The 13,511-nt window shown below is 44.4% G+C and overlaps 1 protein-coding gene across 1 annotated transcript; it reads right to left on the bottom strand.

Moving 5' to 3' along the window:
* Positions 1-7,506: 7,506 nt before the first annotated feature.
* dusp28 (dual specificity phosphatase 28) lies at positions 7,507-13,249 on the bottom strand. Its single transcript, XM_033031529.1, has 2 exons — positions 12,719-13,249; positions 7,507-8,223 (listed from the first exon to the last, which is right to left on the bottom strand). The coding sequence occupies exons 1-2, from the start codon at positions 13,061-13,063 to the stop codon at positions 8,104-8,106; spliced, it is 465 nt and encodes a 154-aa protein (XP_032887420.1). The 5' UTR covers positions 13,064-13,249; the 3' UTR covers positions 7,507-8,103.
* Positions 13,250-13,511: the final 262 nt, after the last annotated feature.

The raw sequence follows: 13,511 nt of genomic DNA, 5'->3' as shown, positions 1-13,511 counted from the left end.
GAGTGATGGGCAAGGATTAGGATTCTTTTGACCTCAATGCAGGTCTCACACTATGGGAATCTCTATGAGATGGAGATGGTTGAGAGGCAGATGCATAATATTTTCCATGTGTTCACTTTGATTACCATTCATGTTTATATGCTTTTTTTCTGGAGTTTAAGTGGTTCAAATTGTTGGATTTTATAGCTTGCTCTTTGTATTGTAAGCAATTGTTTTTATTTCTTGCTTTTGGGCAGTTTTTAATAAGATTTATAAGAACTGTTTCCAATTATTGTATCTTAATACATGCTTTAATAGAATTTAAGGTTTGTTCTTATTAGACTTTAACATGAACTTTAATAAAATTAAAAATGGACATTGATTTGTTTAGTTATTACAGCACTGTAGAGGCCATTTGGTCTCACCCAGCAGATCAATCTCATTGGGTTCACATCATATACCCTGTTATCCTGCAGCTTATTCCCTCTCCAACATTCAATAGACAATAGACAATAGGTGCAGGAGTAGGCCATTCGGCCCTTCGAGCCAGCACCGCCATTCAATGTGATCATGGCTGATCATCCCCAATCAGTACCCCGTTCCTGCCTTCTCCCCATATCCCCTGACTCTGTTATCTTTAAGAGCCCTATCTAGCTCTCTCATCAACTCCCATATGATTATTTTGCCTCTTGCCTACATTAAGGAGTAATTCACAGCAACCCATTAACTTACTACTTGTCTGAGATGTGGGAGGAAATTGGAGTGCCCAGGCCAAAACCCAAGCAATCACAGAGAGATCATGCAAACTCCACACAGATAGCACTGAGGTCAGGATCAAACCTGGGTTGCTGGAGCGTGGCAAAACAGCACTCACTGTTGCGACTCCTGTATTTTACTGTCAAGTCAAGTTTATCGTCCTATGCACATGTAAGGCAAGGCACAGGTATAATGACAGACTTGCTGGCAGCAACATCTCAGGTCCGTGGACTCAGACAAACATACAAACACAAAAATCAATCATAAATAACACATACATTCTAAGACGAATACTGTGTAAAAATTCAAGGTATCTTAAAAAATACACAATTATAAAAAAGTATATTGAAGTGCAAGAGGTGGCCCATAATGTTCCATTGCCACGATAGGATTAGGGTTGTACATGTTGCTTCATGAACCTGATAGTTGAAGGAATGTTTCCTGAACCCAGCGATGTGCAATTTCGGGATCTGTTTCTCCTGCCAATGGTAGCAGTAAGAAGAGGGCATGATCCAGATGGTGGGAATCCTTGATGAGGCAGCATCTCATGTAGATGCTTTTAATAGTACAGAGGGATGCACCTGTGGAGTAGACTGGCGATGGCACACATTAACTCCAGCCTCCCAATCAGCCTTGATCCATTGTAATTTGCCTACCATTGCAACAGGTCTACGGAAGGCACCATCTCCCATACCTAGATAACAAGGATTCCTACATTAGATTCCTATTCATCAACTATAACTCCGACTTCAACAACATAATCCCATCCAAACTCATCTTCAAACTCCTGGACCTAGGAATCAGCACCTTTGCTACTGGAGCCCTGGCTTTCCGGCCCACAGACCACCATCAGTGATGGTAGAAATACTGCAGTGACTTGGTGCAATTGTTCCATAAGGTCAAATGTGATAGGAACAGAATTAGGCCTTTCAGCCCATCAAGTCTATTCCGCTGTTCAATCATGGATGATCTATCTCTCCCTCCTAACCCCATTCTCCTGCCTTCTCCCATAACCACTGACACCCATACTAATCAAGAATTTATAACTCTGTCTTAAAAATATCCTAGGCTGTCGCCACAGGGTCGCTGGGGTGTCGCCTGTATTGGTCGTGCGTAGTCTCCTCAGTCGCCCAAAGAGTCGTAGCGTTTTTCTGGTCGCCGTTAGATTTTGAAATGTTCAAAACATTTTGGCGACATTCAGCGATCGTGGGCTTGTTGTAGCTTTTCTTCTCCTGACATAGGTGCTGTTGTAAGGTTGTCGTAGGTTGTCACCAGAATGGGGTACTTTGTCGCCAGGATGAAGTAGGTTGTCGCCAGTGTTGACTTCGGTGGATTCCATTGTCGTAGTCGCCGGCAGTCACCTAAAAAATTGCCTACGTGGGACAGGCCCATTAGTCCAGTTGCCGGTTTTTCGGCGACCTGCTACGACTATGACAGTCGCTGGCAGTCACCTAAAAAATCGCCTAGTGGGACAGGCCGTTAAGTCCCCCTGCATATTTATGTAAGAAGTGCTTGGTTTATTGTTTCATCAGAAATACAGCACCTCTGGCAGTCTCTGAGGGCCTGGGGGCACAGCTCCCGTCTGACTCCCGACATCTCTGGCCACCCCCGGGCATGGGCGGGGGGGGCACTCGGGTGGGGACGGGACAGCGCCGGAGAGCCGGGATCGATCCTGGCTGCGGATGAGGCGCAGGTCTGTGCCGAGAGTGTTTTGATACGTCTCCCTCCTCCAATCACCGCACTCTATCCTCAATCCCACCCCCCCACACCTCCCTCCACCAATGATTGCGCTGAATCATCATGTCCCGCCTCCATTGCCTGCTGACCGACCTCTCTCTCGTCCAATCGGTACCCTCGATCAGCAGAGTGGTGAATCTCTGGAACTCCCTGCCACAGAGGGTAGTCGAGGCCAGTTCATTGGCTATATTTAAGAGGGAGTTAGATGTGGCACTTGTGGCTAAGGGGATCAGAGGGTATGGAGAGAAGGCAGGTACGGGATACTGAGTTGGATGATCAGCCATGATCATATTGAATGGCGGTGCAGGCTCGAAGGGCCGAATGGCCTACTCCTGCACCTAATTTCTATGTTTCTATGTTTCTATGTCCCATCTCCACCGGGTTTTAAAATCCGGATCACAAAAACATGGGGGGGACGTCCCCCACCTTTCAAAACAGAGAGTGGACGATTCCCCCCTGCCCCCCCGCCCCCCCCCCCTGCGATTTCTGCCCCTGGTGGTACGCACTGCAGTTTTGTAGCCACATTGCCCGGGAGGCACTAATGGCAGCACTTCAGTAGACAGCCACCTTGACTCCGATGTCTGTGTGTTGAACCGATGTCGTAGGACTGGTTGCTTCATCCTGATCTGGGACCTCTGGTTGCTAAACTCCTTTCACCCTTGACCAGGCTCACCTACCCCGGTTAAGTTACTGGACCTAGATAGATATAAAATGCTGGAATAACTCATCTCTGGATAAAGGAATGGGTGACTTTTTGGGTTGAGACCCTTCTTCAGTCTGAAGTCTTTGGTGTAAACCAGCATCTGGAGTTCCTTCCTACACACTATAAGATACTGGACCAAGTGGTTACTGGTAACCATGTGTTACTGGTTCAGAATGGAAGATACAAGATTGAATCCCTGTGTGGCAGATGGGCAAATTAGAGCAATTGCATAAAAGAGAAATTTAAACAATGTTTTGTAAAATAACCACAGAATCACTAGATTAAAAACAAATCGTTCATCTCCGACCTTCCTTCAGGGAAGGAAATCTGCCGCCCTTATCCTCTGTCCCACGTCTGACTGCAGACCTACTATTATGTTTGGCTCTTAACTATCTCTTCAATTCAGATGCAATTAGAAATGGTGAGTAAATGCTGGTGTTGTCAGCAAAGGTTACATCTAGTGAATTGGTAAACAGACATAAATTCTGAACCTTGCTGTGCTCCAAGTTTGTGAAGCTGCAGATCCCCTGCAGATGGGATGGACTGAACTCTGATCAGACGATTCATCAGATTGCTGCCTCAATCTTTGGCTAATCTTACACCAGCTGAAAATTGACTCGTCGCTACCAGTTTACATGACCGCAGTCTTTACATTAAGCCTTAGAGCTGCAGCGTGGAAACAGGCCCTTCAGCCCACTGAGTCCATGCCGACCAGTGATCACTCCATACACTATCACCATCCTACACACTAGGAACAATGAACAATTTACAGAAGCTAATTAACCTACCAATCTGTACATCTTTGGAGTGTGGGAGGAATCCGGAGCACCCGGAGAAACCCTACGTGGTCAAGGGGGGAATATACAAACTCCACAAAGACAGGATCAAACCCAGGTGTCTGGCGCTGTTAGGCAGCAACTCTTCTGCTGCGCCACTAGGCCGCCACTGTGGATAAAAATTGTTTTCTCCATTTCCAATATTTTTATTATTATCACATAAAAGTGCTTGAAAAAGTGAAAACATGGAATTTTTAAATTCTAATTTGCCATCCACCCAGTTCTCATTACATGCGTTCCCAGAATGATCAACAACGGTTAATAGCTCTAATAAGTGGCAGAAATAAATCTATTTTTCATACAACCAGTGTGTGAGTCACTGTTTTCAATGTTGCTTCCTACTATCAAATCCAGTCTCACACCATCAGGACAGGAGATCTGGGCACATTGTAGAACCAGCAGACCTGACTCAATGCAAGTCCTCCCAAACCTGACTCAGCGCTAAACCCAGCTCAACTCTGCCTGTCCCGCCGGGTTATCCTACAGCCTTGCCTGGGCTTGCGGGAAATATGGCCCAGGTTTACAGTCAGCGCGGAGAAGCAGCGCTGGTGTCCCGTCAGTCCAGGCAGGGCTGTAGGTTAACCTGGCGACACAGGCAGAGTTGAGCTGCATTTAGCGCTGGATTGAGCCTCCAAAGCTCTCTCTCTCTGTGTGTGTGTGTGTGTGTGTGTGTGTGTGTGTGTGTGTGTGTGTGTGTGTGTGTGTGTGTGTGTGTGTGTGCGTGTGCGTGTGTGTGCGCGCGCGTGTGTGTGTGTGTGTGTGCGCGCGGCTGCCAATAAATTTTGTCCCCCGGTCCCCTCCCTATTTTGATAGCCATTTCCGTGCCTGCGTACCACAGGTAACATTAGTATTGCTCCTGTAACACCGTGTAACCTGTGTGGAACCACTGATTGGTTGGAAACAATTCAGCGCATTACCATGGTTTGCCAGCCTAAATAAAGTCTTGGATCGGTCTCTGAAATGAGGTAAATCCCCCAGAAATAAAGATGCTGACACAGCATCTAAACATCAGCTCGGTCTGGATAGACTCAATGTCTCCTAAAAATAGCCAATCAATGTAATGTCATTGTGGTCTGAAAATATACAAGTACAAAAGGAAGTGTGTTTCTGTGGTGGGGTTATGAATGCTTTATTGCCAGTTGCAAGTTAATGTCTTCCTACGGCTTATATCAACCTTATAATTCTGTCGTCTATAAGCCCTGAAAGGACAACTCTGAAGCTGGTTTGTGATGCATGCGTTGGCCATCATCAATAATGTCCTGAGTTAGGGGGTGGGTAGTCACACTTGACAACTGATATTACTTTGCTGTCCACTTTAAGCAGAAGTAAATCTTACACTGACTTGGACTGAATGCAATCAATGTCGCCCTGTCTTATTATGTAGTACACTCCACTGAAACTCAATGAGCGGCAACAAATTGAAACAGCTGAGCACCCATAAAAGGAAGTCTCTGGAGTTTCAGCCAGAACCTGTTGATTTCTCTGCACTCCCCTGAGAGTGACGCTCGTTACAGGGTGGTGCATTCTACATAATCCTAAAACTGGCCCTACCATTGCTGAAAGGGTAAGCAGGGCAGAGAGTAAAACATGCAATCAATCTGCTGGCTCAAGTTCACAACCCACTCCCATATCCTAGGTTATTTTTGATGTTCAATACAGGAACAAACTGCTGCAAAGTTCGCTTTCCAGGGCTTCTGGGTGAAACTATCAGCATTTGATATAAGTTTATGGATATTGTGATCCCCTATCATAAAGGATTCATAACCCCACCAGGAAGGCACACCTCCTTTTGTATTTGGATCACTCAGACCTCAATGACATTGGCTCGATGGGCATTTCGGTGAGGAAGGGCCCGTGGCCAAAAATCCCAGGATCCCTTCGTTGCTGCATTTGGCTCTGATCCAGGGATCATGCCATGTTTGGCCACAAGCGCTTTATCTCCTAAAAATAGCCAATCAACCTAATGTCATTGAGCTGTACAGTATGCGTAGAGCAAAGGCATTGCCCGCAACCTATCCAGTCTGGCTCTTATTAAAGAAGCCGCCCTCCCAAATCCTCAGTTTATAACTCATTCAACTGCCTGATTATTTAAGAATGTACTGTAGCTGGTGAGTTGCAGGGCATGAGCTTTGTCCATTAGTTTAGTTTAGTTTAGTTTAGTTTAGTTTAGAGATACAGCATGAAAACAAACCCTGAATATGAGGAGCATTGGCAAGAGGAGACCAGCAATCTCTGCAAGGCTACTCCTCCATTCAATAAGGTGATGGCAGATCCAGTCTTGGCCTCAACATCACTTACCCTCGTTCTCTCCATGCTCTTTGACTTTGGTGTAGTTCAAACTAGAGAGCAGATTTAAATGGCACCCCGAAGGATGATAGAAAAGCATATAGGATTATTTAGGTAAAACACATTGAAAAGCCAGCACAGGCAGGATAGGTCACATGGGCTTCTTCTGAGCTGTATCTGTTTTAATAATTTTGGAATCACTTTTAAAATTCAACTTGGAGTGGGCAACACAGTGAGACATATGAGTATGTTGCCGTTTATTCCTGAAAATGCAGGTTAATTGTTGAGGAAAATGACTGGCTGAGGTGCATAGTGCAGGAGACTGGTAAAATTTGCCAGAGCTTAACAAGCAATGAAACATTGGTTAAATGTGTGAGTTTTAAAGGCTTCTGAATTATATCTGATGAAAAAGATATGGTAATCAAACTGTTTAAGAACCCATGAAAAGATTGTGTGTGAAAGAGCAAACAACACGTGGCTCAAATTCTGGATGTTGAAAATCTTAGAGAACAGTACATTTAATGCTTAGGAGAGCATTACTCCAGGTACTTAATAACATGGTTCAAAATGCACAGAGGCAAGAAAGATTGCAAGAAGGAGACTCAAAAATGTGAAGCTTAAATTAACAGTGGGTATTTCCTGAGTTTTATTTTTATGATTAACGAGCTATAACAAGTGGTTGCCAAACTAACCATTGTTCCACAGACGTACATATGAATGGCACTTCCAGCGATTAAAAAAACACACACATTTCTTCTCTTGGAACACAAAGTGCTGGAGTAACACAGTAGGTCAAGCAGCATTTCTGGAGGACATGGCTAGGTGATGTTTCGGGTCAGGACCCATCTTTAGACTGATTGAAGTGGGGGAGAGAAAGCTGGAAAAATAGGCGAGGGTGCGACAAAGCTTTTGTCCACTTATCTGCCAATGAAAAACCCTCCTCACTTGTATCCAACTATCATTTGTGTAGGAAAGAACTACAGATGAACACAAAATGCTGGTGTAACTCAGCAGGACAGGCAGCATCTCTGGAGAGAATGAATGGATGGCGTTTGAGGTCGAGACCCTTCTTCAGACTATATTTAAGAGGGAGTTAGATGTGGATACTGAGTTGGATGATCAGCCATGATCATATTGAATGGCAGTGCAGGCTCGAAGAGCCGAATGGCTTACTCCTGAACCTATTTTCTATGGTTCTATGTTTCAGACAGTCTTGACCCGAATACAATTGGATACAGATGGGGAGGGTTTTTCATTGGCAGATAAATGGACAAAAGCTAGAGATGATAAGAAGACAAAAGGGTGACAAAAGGAGACTTTGTCCTGCCCCTATCACTTCTCCACCTTTGTGTCCCCCATTACAATCAGTCTGATAAAAGGGTCCCGAAGTGATACATCGCCTATCCATGTCCTGCAGAGATGCTGCCTGATCTGCCGAGTTACTCCAGCACTTTGTGTTCGATGCAAGATTCCAACATCTGTAGTTCCTTGTATCTACATTCCTTCTCTTGTCCAGCAACTTTTCCGGGCAAGCTCTTCGTCCAAATTTTTCATTCCCAAATATCTTCCATTATTTTCGATCTGTAGTGGCGCAGGATCTTAAAAGCTGAAATTATTGATGGTAGAAGCACACTACCATGACGTACTGTAGCCAGATACAATCTAAACAATATCTCTTTTCAAAGAGTAAACCTGTGAATAAAATAAGGCTGCATAATTGGCGACTTGCAGTGCCAGGAACTATATCAGTAAGGCAGATCTCAAAGAGACTATCTCAGTGCAGGGCGGGTGTCCATCCTGAAGTATTTATCCATTGGTTGAAGAATTAGTTCCAATCTGTCTGGACTGAAGATCACCTTCATACCTTTGAAGTTGGACCCAGAAACCTTCATTGGGCTCCACAGTTGGCCTTATTGACTTCACGTGCTACAGAAATAAAACACAGCAACATGGTTCAATAAGTCAGTTCAACTCTCCTGATCAGAGATTTTTCAACCAGGAAGGTGCCTGGATTGGCTGATCCTCAGTTTCCACCTGGAAACATCTGAACTGTCCTTAACACTTTAGCCACAATTTGTTATCACTTCTTATTTTCTTGACTATTGGAAAGTCGATGCTTCATTTTGCAGGGAAAGGGGGGTCGGGTCGTGAGCCTGCAGCAACCTGGGGCTTACCTGGGCTTACCTGGATCAGGGGCACTCTTGTACTTCCAACATGTGGACTGGACTTTGGACTGTTTTTTTCTTTGTAAACGGTGCCAAAATATGGTGACAGTACATTTGTGGTTGTGCAAAAGAATTTAAATGTGTTGTGCATATGTGACAATAAAGAACCATTGTCATTGTTTGTGATGTCAAGATCCAATAAACAATATCAGCTGTTAAATGTGTTTGGGTATGTCACTGCAGCATGTACATTTGGATTGCTAAAAAGCCTATTATGCAATTTAAAAAAGTTTAATTTTGTGTAGAAATAGCTTGTGCTCCAAACCTTTCACAATTTTCCCATCAATTTTCATAGGTTTTCCAACCTGTTGCTTTGTGGTTAAATCAGGAAGAGTTGGTAATGTAGAGGATCGTCAACTTGTGAAACACATATGATGTAGCACAGGAAGCTGGGGAGTGAGGTTTCATGAGGGCAAAAATGTAATGTTCCAAATGTCATGCTCATTTTTATCGGTGATTGGGTCTGGACAATGGGCCCACTGTTGCAAAGCACAACTTTACCCGAGTTATCTCCTGCTATGAAAGAAATGCCACGACCAAATTACATAATTGCCCTTAATGTCTGCTCAGAACATGATGCCAGATTAAACTAATCTCTTCTGCCTGCCAGTGAGCCAGGCAGGGGAACAATATGGGGATGGACACTGTGGGCAGAGGTCAATGGGACCTGTACAGTCAGGAGTGGGTTTCCAAGGCACTGCTGCTGATGTTTGGAGTCCCGTTAGAACCCAAGAGAAATAACGAACAATTTTACCTGAAGCAGAAATGACCTATCCTAAAGGGATCTCCACCACTAACATCCTGACATTGGCCCTAAGTCTTCATCATATTGGTGGCTGTGCCATTTGTGTACAGTATTTCATTATCTCAAGAATGTTATGATGCTACCTCTCCATGGTAGCTAAACAATAGTTTAAAACTACTGCTTAAAAATAGTTTATCATACTGGTTTGAGGATATGATTAGTCTTATGGACTGTGGAAAACACTTAAGATTTAACTGGATGGTCAGCGATAATTTTGCCTTCACTCTGCACCAAGGAACTGCTTCACTTAGTCGATCCGGCAGCCCCCTCCCATTACGATGGATATATATCATTAAGCTTTTCTTCTTCACAACCCCACCTAGATTTTATTTCCATGTGTTCATCAAAATGTTCTTAGAATATAAGAGAGAATGGTATATCTGCTCTTTCTGTATTTTGCCTTGCAGAGTCTAACCAGGAGGAAGGATGTATTCACTTATCAATCAGCAACTGGCCCAGATTTTTTAAAAAGAGCCTTGTGTTAACCACTTTGGACATGTTTGCAGTAACTACAGTTTAAAACAGCACATAAAAATAAATCTTCAATGAGGAAAGAAAAGGTCAGACCGAGCCTTGGAGTGATTTAATTTATTTAATGGGACAAACCGAGGGGCCACCTCCTTTTACATTTTACCGGTCAGCACTCACCCTTATTGATTTTCATAAAAGCAACTTGATCAATAGCATTACATCCCTTGGGCACATCACATCTGAAAACATTAAACTCTGAAATAGCAAATGGCAGCAGTGCATTATCCATAATGCAGAAGCAAAACTAATCGCATCTGTTGCTGTAGAAACCACCCCATTTACATTGCGGGATAGTTTCCTCGGCTGCTATTGTTCCTCACCAATGTCCTCTCCATCTCTGCCAAAGAAGCTGCCTTCTGGCTCACATGAACACAGCCCTACATTAGCATCTCACTCATGCGGCCATTCTTCATGAGCACGTCTTTATATTACGAGGGTGCCACTGTGGTGTAGTTGCTGCCTCAGATTCCAGAGATCTGGGTTCAATCCTGACTTCCGGTGCAGCTTGAGTTGAGTTTGCACATTCTCCCTGTGTTTACCAAGGTACATTGTTTCTTCCCATGTGCTTTGGTTGGGTTAATTGCCTAATGTAAATGTCTCAAGTGTGTGAATGAGTGGTGGAATCTGGAAGGAAATTGATGGGAGTGTGTGGGGGGGGGGGGGGGGGGGGGGGGGGGGGGGGGGGGGGTGGGGGGGGGGGGAGATAATAAAAGGGATTAGTGTAGAATGAGAGGTAAATTGACAGTGCAGACATGGTGGACCAAAGGGCCTTTTTCTGTTCCATGTCTCACTGTGACTCTAAAAATCCCAGAAATCTCTAGTTGTCTCCCAGCACCCATTGTAAATGACATAGAAACATAGTGCAGCACAGGAATGGGCCCTTCAGCCCACAATGTTTGTGCCAAACATGACGTTAAACTGATTGTATCTGCCTGTACATGATTCTACTATTTCGTAGATAGATAGATTCCCACTATTCTTTTTCTCTATTTTCTTTTACCTTTTATCGTTTCCTACAACAGGGAAGGAGGCCATTTGGCCTATCTAGTCTCTGCCTGTTCTCAGAGTAATATTATCAGACCCAGTCACCAACTTATCTATTTGTGGCGTAATCTCTCACATGCGCATCAACTCTCTCTGTTACAGGAGAAGGTGCCACTTTCCACTTCTATGAAAAATGAACTTTTCAACTCAAAGTCAGTCATGCAGCATGGAAACTGGCCCATCGGCTCAACTCATCCCTGCCAACGAAGATACCCATCTATGCCAGTTCTATTTGCCTGCATTTGGCCTATATCCTACTAAATCTTGCCAATCCTTGACCTATCCAAATGTATTTTAATGAAGGGAATAGATTGGGTGAATGCACAGTCTTGTAGCCAGAGTAGGGGAATCAAGAACCAGGGGATATTAGTTTAAGATGAAATGGGAAAGATTTAATAGGAACCTGAGGGTCAACCTCTTCACACAGAGAGGGTGATGGGTAAATGGAACGAGCTACCAGATAAGGTAGGTGAGGCAAGTACTATAATACCATTTAAAAATATTTGGAGAGTTACATGGATAGGAAAGGTTCAGAGGGACGTGCACCAAATGTGAGAACTAGAACTAGCCTAGATGGGGCATTTTGGTTGGCATGGGCAAGTTGGGCCAATGTGCCTGTTTCTATGCCTCCATGTATGTCTCCACAACTCTCAGACTCTTTATGCTTTAGTTGTACCTGCGTTAATCACTTCATATGGCAGCCTGATATACACACCACCCTCTGTTTGAAAAAGTTGTCCCTGAGGTTCCTGATCAATCTTTCCCCTCTCACCTTAAACCAATGTCCTCTAGCTCTTCTTTCCCCATCCTTGGGGGGGAAAAAGACTGTGTGCTGTCTCCATCATTAAGTCCATGGAATGCCCAGTAAAGAATGTACTATATGCAAGTTGTCAAATCCCTCTACAAACTTCAGTCCTCAAGCGTCACAGGAAGGAGAGAGTGATCAGCCACAAGAGAGTACAAACCACCAAAGCTGATCCCACCCACAGCCTCTGTGATCAGTTGCACTGCCCCAGGGTGGGGTGCTGATTTAAGTTTCCTCCTCTAATTATTGTCCACTGATTATTACTGGAGTATGAATGTGTCTGTGCACATTGTGAGGTCTGGTTTGGGCTAGATTGTCAATGCTCTCCGTGTGTGTATCATGGTAATTTACTTGCTGCGTTCCTGGCACCCTTTAAACCATGTACCAGAAACAGCGAAGTGCGAAGAAATTAACCAAAAATAAGAATTTGCCTTTTCACTAGTACATTCTGGGGGGGAAACTACAAATCCCTTCTTGGGCCTCTGCTGAATATTGGGGACAGTACATTGCTTTCGGAGAATTGCTTAAGGTGCAGAGAACTTGCCGTATGGAAACACAGGAGAAGATTTTTCTCTCTCTTTGGAACAAGAAACTTAAAGAAACTTAGTGGAAGTGTTCAAAATCATACAGGGATTAGATGAAGTAATTGGAAAGAAGCTACTATATTGGTAGGAGGAAATGAGGAAGATGATTAGCAAAGGAAACAAGGAGTGGTAGTGAGGAGATTTCTATTGTGCAGAGATTAGGAATGCACTTTTGGCACACAGAGAAGCAGATATAATAGTAAGTTTCACTTGGGCAGATCGATTTAAAAGTATTGAATCTATAGTGGGATAAGCTCAACCAAAGGGTCAGCATGAGTGTGAAAGGCTGAATGGCCCTCAGCTACCCTTGACAGCAGAACAAAACAAGTAGCTATGCCAGCCACTTCATTAATGCACGGTAATGGCTTTATCCGTTGGGATTTGCCAGCTGAGCTCAGTCCGTGATACAGTCTGTTTCCTCACTCACCTCGAATGCTTCCCGGAGGGAGAGGCACCTGTACTTCATGAGGTAGGCGGTGCAGATGGAGGCCGATCGGCTGCGGCCATTCTTGCAGTACACGAGGGTCCTGCCGCCTTCCCGGTTGACGCCTTCAATCGCATCGGCACACCTGTCGAAGTACTTGAAGAGGTTCTCGGCTGGGTCGTCGAAGACGGGGACTCGCAAGGTGCCAACCCTCAGTGCCGGGAAGGGCTGCTGCCTCGACACGTTGATGCAAAACGTCACCCCCTCTCCCGAAAGGAGTTTGTCATCACAGGCCGACCGGGAATTACTGATGAACAATGAGTCAGTGAGCTTGCACAGCTGGAACATTGGAAGTGAGAGCGCACAGACTCCACCAATAAAAAGTGAAGCCTTGTGGAGTGATCGATCTACTTGAGGATGGACTCAGACCCAGTCATGCTCCATGTTGGGGGGCAAGCGAGCAAATAACAAGGGCATTCCTTGCACTTGAAGTGTCTCTGTATGCAGGCTCCCTAGAACTCACACTGAAGTGAGTATGTGTAATGAAGCTGCTATATTTACAGCAAAGTCATGGCTTAGAAGGGTTCCACCAGGTCCTAATGCTACTCCTCTTTTAAGTAGCTAGATTAGTTTATTGTCGTTCACCAGGGTGCAATGAAATTCCTTTCTCGCATGAAGCTCATGAGGCAATAGCATACATATAATAACGATAAATTTCATGAATGAGTACAAAAGTACAAAATTGTGAAAGATTGTAATGCAGGATAATAAATTGCAAAGATGAAGACATTGCTGC

Source organism: Amblyraja radiata, chromosome 13 (assembly GCF_010909765.2).
Source record: "Amblyraja radiata isolate CabotCenter1 chromosome 13, sAmbRad1.1.pri, whole genome shotgun sequence".
In the NCBI taxonomy this organism is placed as follows: domain Eukaryota; kingdom Metazoa; phylum Chordata; class Chondrichthyes; order Rajiformes; family Rajidae; genus Amblyraja; species Amblyraja radiata.
Note: the sequence above shows the minus strand (reverse complement) of the source record. Positions and strands in the feature narration are given on the sequence as shown.